This window comes from Haliaeetus leucocephalus, unplaced genomic scaffold (assembly GCF_000737465.1).
Source record: "Haliaeetus leucocephalus isolate CR32 unplaced genomic scaffold, Haliaeetus_leucocephalus-4.0 Scaffold555, whole genome shotgun sequence".
Taxonomy (NCBI): domain Eukaryota; kingdom Metazoa; phylum Chordata; class Aves; order Accipitriformes; family Accipitridae; genus Haliaeetus; species Haliaeetus leucocephalus.
In genome coordinates, this window is record NW_010972991.1 from 6,669,699 (window position 1) to 6,676,744 (window position 7,046).

A 7,046-nucleotide genomic window follows, 5' to 3' on the forward strand; every position below is an offset into this window, starting at 1 on the left:
GCGATACACAAAGCAATCATAAGAAAGGTAAGGAAAAATGAAAATACACAAGAACAAAGGAAAGCATATTGATACAAGATAACATTGCGAGGAAGAGTGACCAACAGTAAAAGACAGGAACTCTTTAGTGGCATGCAGTAATTTCTACAGGAAAAGAAACATACTCCAAGTATTAAAAGGACACTTTTGTGGTACTTATGAATTTTAAGTAGTACTAAGGATTACTTTACTGTCTGCTGGAAGTAGCCTGGACTAAATTTGTTTCAGTGGATGTGGTTTGTTGCTGTGCTTCAGTTTGTGGCAGCGTTAAACTTCAATTGCACACACCCCAAGTGAACCAAAACAAAACTCCTAAGTTTTGAAAAGGAAGTGAGATAGGAAGAAAGTTTCAAAAACATGTGCTTTCAGTACCTGAGTGCAATGCAGTAGCCAACATAACTATCGTTTGATTATTACTTGTTTAAATGAATTCTGATGCAAAGAATGATTTCAGAAGAGCAACATGGCACTTGCAACAGTGACTGAAGTTAAAGACCTGGTGGCACTTCAAGTTCTGAAATCCTTTACAGTGTCCTTTTAAGTGTCAGTAGACTAGTATCTTAGCTGCAACTGAAAAAGAACAGAGGCAAATCCTAATGAAATAACCCAAATCAAGAATGTTACTATTTCACAGTAATAAAGAAACAGTCCATGGAACTACTGAACAGAAAAAAGCATGAAGGATAATAGCAGCCTATGGTTTACAGTTTTCACTTTTCAGTTTATTAATATTAGTGGAGCACTTGGCAATAGATAAAGCAAGGAATGAAATTCTGACAAAACTGGCAATTATCTACCACATGTCAACACTTAATTATAGTCCTTGTAAACAGCTAACTCCTTTTTGAACTTCAATTTTAAAGAAAGGAAAATTTACATATAATATATATGTATATAAACACAAAACCAAAATTAAGTCAAATCCTTATCAAGGAAATCACATTTCGAAGAGAAGAAAACACAATGTTAAATAGTACATGTCCAAAGATTTTGAAGGCATCGCGATTTTCATGTTTTCTTCCTCCAGTCATTTCCCCCTGGATTTTAATAGACTAAATACTTCATTTCAGAGTAAATAAGTGGAAATATTATAGAGCAACTCCGGTAAAGAATAGCTCCACTACTGAAAAATGCTCGAGGCGTGGTGATCCAGGACTCGGTCTTAAAGCAAAAATAAACAGCGTATAATGCCACAGCAAAGAAGTGGCCAATCAGTACCATTGGTTTAGGAGATAACCTGTATTAAAAATAAATAGATAAAACATGTAAATAAAGGGAATCAGAAAGCACTGGGAGATTTTCATTTTACAACTAGAGATCTCCACTCAAGATTACATACCCCCTTCTGATTTAGGCAGCTCTGGTCCTGCCATCTCAACTAAAAAATACTAACTCGCTTGTCTTGGAGCTGCTACACACTGTATTCCCTTCTACAGTGCTGCTTTCTGTTCATTTCCAGTACTCTGTCTGCCTTTATCAACCCCCAGGGCATTATTCTCAACAAGGCTCTATCAGTTTTAGCTTTCATTCCAAAAAGGGAGAAGGATAAATGCACACATTCTCACATGTTCAAAGTAGTACGATTTATTGTACATTCACTAGTTTCTGAGGGGTCATTCAAAACACCTTGATAGTTACCAACTTCCCGGTTCCTTATGCTTTTTTATGGGAGACCTCATCCTTCACTATTCTCAACTTATCAAGCATGAAATGTCTCCACCAGCTCCTATGCTAGTCTGGACCCCTCGACCTCATTCAAACTCCCATGGCACCTACATTAACTTCTCTCCAGCTTTTAGTGATATTTTTTACAAAGGAAAAAAAAAGAGTCAGCATTTAAAGACATAGCTTCTAATAAAACTCCAACCTTTAGTATAATCCTGAAAATACAGGCTTATGTAGACCGTTCTCCCTGTGCAGAGCTGACTGATAGTGAACAATGCAGATCCTCACAGAGACTCATCAATGCTCGACCCAGCTCACATTAACTATTACCAGTGCACTGAACTTACACAGATAGCAATCCAACAGGACCCGAGACACATTTTCCACCAAGCCTGAAGTAATGGAAACAGGCTTTCTTTAGCTGGTGCAAGGAATCTACAAAGTGAATTAAAATGACTCAACAAATATATTCAACACATACCAAAAACTTTTTCAGTATACATAACAGTGATATTAAATCCAGGACTTTGGTAGCTGTTGTTCTGTTAAATACAGCTCGATTTTGAGCTAGTTTTAAGTAAAGGATAGTCTTAGAGAATATTTACATATTCTTGAATTAACTGACACAAGAACAAGCGTTTTCTGTTTTTTCTTTATTTGTGGGGTTTTTCTTTGGTTTTGTTTTTTTAATACTAACTCCAGACTTGCCTTCATGTTGCTAAAACTCCGTTTACCTAACACTACAACTAAACAACTAGGCAGAGAACATAAGCTAACTCATTAAAATCCTTTGACTGACATATTCTTAATATATATACACACACATATATACACACAAACACATGGACATATGCTCACACACATACACATCCCCTCCCCAGGCATATTTATTTACCAAGATGTAATTAGTCAGAAGTTATCTTTAAAATATATTTACCATCTGTGGCAGCAAAGAGCTCATAAAGTGCCTGGGCAAGAACATTCACTACAAAAGAATGAGATTTTTTTCTTGACCAGTAAAATGTTCTTTTTGCCTGAAAAAGGGGAAGAAAAATTATTTCTGTCAGTAAATACAGAAGAACATTCAAAAGATTCCCAAAGAGGTGGTAAGAGTCATCATACTCATGTAAAAATGTAGAGTGGATTTAGTGATATGCTAGATCAGTTCCAAGCTAGGTCATTACAGAATTTTGGAAACTTGTCGAACCAGTTATCTAGACTCCTCTTACACTAAATATAGAAAAAAATGGCAGTTCCAGGTTGTGCTTCATCTCATTCTACAGTAGGTGGCTGAGGTAGGTCAGAAACTTGGAGGATAACACTCACCTAGTTCTCTCTGTTGACTGAGACTAAGTAGGAAACAACTGAAAGTCTGAGGTGACTAGCTGAGATATGAGCGTCTGCATTTCATCAGGTAAGTCCTGTACTGTCCTGACATTCAGGGTCCCTCTAAGTGCTTCTCAATTTTCAGATACACTTTTTGAATCATTTACTTGTAGTCTATAATTATTCTAGCTGTAATTTAGCGAAGACAATATGCCTAACTCAATTAAAAGCTGTAAACAGACAAATAAGAAATCTTATCTATTCATCAGAATTTTGGGTCTAAATCTCACTGAAAAAATAAGCCTAGCATCAACACCAATGGTGCTGATTCCTAGGAAAGGATGTCTTCTAGCTTACTACTGTAAGATTAATGCAGCAGTCAGGAGGCTAGGGGAGCATTGAGATGCTTCTTGAAAAACTTGGTACACATGCTCATTATTCTCTAAGTACCACTCACACAAGTGTAATGGTCCAACCCCACCTCATTTAAAATCAATCTATGTTACAAATACACTGCTAATATGGGAATATCTGGTTATACTAGCAAAGCATGCTGACTAGACACAACACCCCAGTCTCCTTAAGCAAAGCACGACAGGTCATTAAGCACAGTTTTGAATCTGCCTTTTTGCCACACAGCCATAGCACTCACAAATCACAGTTCCATGTACTGGTGAATGTCTAATGCATGATTTATCTATCCAAAGCTTTGAAAACTGCTGTGCCTCACTGTACTGGCTTTGTGTGGTAAGGTTTTGGTAGCGGGGGGGATTACAGGGGTGGATTCAGTGAAAAGCTGCTGGAAGCTTCCCCTATGTCCAACAGAGCCAATACCAGCTGGCTCTAAGACGGACCTGCCACCGGCCAAGGCCGAGCCAATCAGTGATGTGGTAGCACCTCTGAAATAACACATTTAAGAAGGAAAAAAAGTTGCAGGGCATGCAGAAATGGCAGCCAGAGAGAGGAGTGAGAACATGTAAGAGAAACAACCCTGCAGCCCCCCAGGTCAGTGCAGAAGGAGGGGGAGGAGATGCTCCAGGCACTGGAGCAGAGATTCCCCTGCAGCCCGTGGGGAAGACCATGGTGAGGCAGGCTGTCCCCCTGCAGCCCAGGGAGGTCCACGGGGGAGCAGATATACACCTGCAGCCCGGAGAGGACCCCATGCCGGAGCAGGTGGGTTCCTGAAGGAGGCTGTGACCCCGCTGGAAGCCCACGCTGGAGCAGGGTCCTGTCAGGACCTGTGGCCCCATGGAGAGAGGAGCCCACGCTGGAGCAGGTTTTCTGGCAGGACTTTTGACCCCATGGGGGACCCACGCTGGAGCAGTGTGCTCCTGAAGGACTGCAGCCCATGGAATGGACCCATGCTGGAGCAGTTCATGAAGAACTGCAGCCTGCGGGAAGCACTCATGTTGGAGAAGATCATGGAGGACTGTCTCCCATGGGAGGGACCCCACGCTGGAGCAGGGGAAGAGTGTGATGAGTCCTGCCCCTGAGGAGGATGAAGTGGCAGAGATAACGTGTGATGAACTGACCATAAACCCCATTGCCCGTCCCCCTGCGCCGCTGGGGGGAGTAGGTAGAGAATTAGGGAGTGAAGTTGTGCCCGGGAAGAAGGGAGGGGTGGAGGGAAGGTGTTCTGAGATTTGGTTTTATTTCCCCTTACCCTACTCTGGTTGATTGGTAATAAATTGAGTTAATTTTCCCAAGTTGAGTCTGTTTTGCCTGTGACGGTAATTGGTGAGTGATCTCTCCTGTCCTTATCTCGGCCCACAAGCCCTTTGTTATATTTTCTCTCTCCTGTCCAACTGAGGGGAGTGCGGGGGGGAGTGTGATTCAACGGCTTTGGTGGGCACCTGGCATCCAGCCAGGGTCAACCCACCACACTCACAAATAACTTACATGTCCCTGAGTTGCATAACCTTAAAAGTGTGTCATTAAATTGCAGCAAAAGCTGCCTAAAATAAGTCCAAAATAAAGCTGCACCTTAAGAACATCAGAATCTTCATAGAGGTCTGGAATATCCTGGAGCAAACTTCTCCATATTTTAACATCATTTAAAATAACACTCATTCCTCCACCAGTTAGAGGGTGTCTTATATTATATGCATCACCTAAAAGAAGAACACCTAGGTAGAAGAGAAAAAATAAAGGGATACTGTATGATCATTACATAATCTTAGAACTCAAACTGTCTCTTTTTTTAAAAGTCAAACTACTCAGAATTCATTCCCACCAGAAAATAAGATGACTGACGACTAGAAATTTAAACAGAAAAAAGAAAGTGAAAAAAAAAAGGATGTCTTTAAATTAAGAGGCTTAAAAAGGTGTCAAAATATTTCTTTCCCCTATACGTATGCATGTGTGTGCATCAAAGAACACAAACACACACACACACACACACTTCTAAAAGTAATTTCTTTCCTTTGTTGATCAAGTTTTCCCTAAAAAGACTACACTTGTATAAGCTTGAGCAACTGAGTGATTTAAACTTAAAAATAAAGCAGGCACTGATTTGAAGTCCAGTGTCAATATAAACATTCTAGTTAAACTATGCCCAAGGTACACATTTTCAAAATATTATTTTTCATAGAAGAATTATGAGACAGTTGTATTGAACAACAAATATACATCTATGACAATAAAGCCCTAAGTCCCAGAAGAAGTTTATAATGCCTTTTTTTCCTCCTTTTATTTCATAATACACACCTTTTTTGTTTACAGCTGAAGGAGGCAAGAAGCTGGCTGGCATAGTCCTTAAACGATCATTCTGAACTGCTGTTAAGAATGGTTCCTTTAAATGATCTGCAATAACGAAGTATTTTAGTTACACTACTTAGACAGAGTCTAAAATAATTTGCACACAACCCATTTTAACCTCTTCTTATAGATATAATCCTTCTGAATTGCTAACCTAGATGTGAGCTGAACAAACTGCTATGTGATGTGGAATCAAAGAAGGGTGAATGCTTACAGAAACAGTAACTGTGCACATGGAAAAAGCCCACACAGTTCAATGGATTCAATGAAATGTGCCTTTTTTGGCACATTTAATTGTGACAATTATGATGGAAATCTTTCTAGACTTACCAGGTAGTTGTGGATGAACATTTTCAATCATGTATTCTTTTAAATTTTTTGGCATTTCCCCTCGAATATCAACAAGGACCCGAGTCTCAGTTGAAGAAATCTGATAGATTAGCACTGGACTAGTTTTAGCTAAAACAAGTTCAGCATAATTAGCTTTAAACTGTGGTGCATCCTTAAAAAGAAAAGAAGGGGGAGAAAGATTGAGACTGATCAATGAAAGAATATTAAACTTCAAATATACAAAATCATTTTCTGAAATACTTTGAAATAAATTCCCATATCATATTAAGTTTGTGTTATTTTTCTCTTTCAATGAACAAGAGAAGTGTTTTCAAAAAGAAAGTTCTGAACTTCAGTGTAGTTACAATTCTTTTGGCAATACATTTTAATATTTACTAGAATATATGTTGTTACACATTTCATTTGAATATTTAATACATGCCATTGAAAACCTGTTATATAATCTATGTAATAGCTTTCAGTACAATAATTTTGTTTTCTTTTCATAAAGAAAGTAGTGGGAGGGAAAGAAATACACTAGTCTGTACACAACTACGTGGAGATACCAACTGAGGAAGAATCATAAGGTCCTATCTAACTAGGTCTTAAGTTTCCAAAAGTTGAGAAACAGGAGGCACTTGGGCAGTGGTAACTGGGTTAGGGACCCAAAAAGCACTGAAGTTCCTCCAAGTCAGTGTTCCCAGTCCAGTGAAAATTCTGTAGTTTTGGTTCCTCCTCCCTTAATTGTTTTTGCTGTTAGTGCAATAGCTAATGCAGCAGCCACAGAGGGAAAGACTCAGCCAGGATTTCTACCCGGGTTCTCCAACCACTCAGCTACCAACCTAGATTCCCACTGTCGTGGTTTAACCCCAGCCAGCAACTAAGCACCACACAGCTGCTCACTCACCCCCCCCCCCCAGGGGGGTGGG

The 7,046-nt window shown here is 39.6% G+C and overlaps 1 protein-coding gene across 1 annotated transcript in view; it reads right to left on the reverse strand.

Moving 5' to 3' along the window:
• Positions 1-736: 736 nt before the first annotated feature.
• Positions 737-7,046, reverse strand: part of SQLE (squalene epoxidase) — a 17,141-nt gene continuing 10,831 nt past the window's right edge. Inside the window, exons 6-11 of the mRNA XM_010576924.1 lie at positions 6,118-6,289; positions 5,737-5,832; positions 5,014-5,156; positions 2,642-2,738; positions 2,052-2,139; positions 737-1,276 (exon numbers count right to left, since the gene is read on the reverse strand). Coding sequence (XP_010575226.1) covers positions 1,084-1,276; positions 2,052-2,139; positions 2,642-2,738; positions 5,014-5,156; positions 5,737-5,832; positions 6,118-6,289 — 789 coding nt within the window. The 3' untranslated portion in view covers positions 737-1,083. The remainder of the gene's footprint in view (positions 1,277-2,051; positions 2,140-2,641; positions 2,739-5,013; positions 5,157-5,736; positions 5,833-6,117; positions 6,290-7,046) is intronic.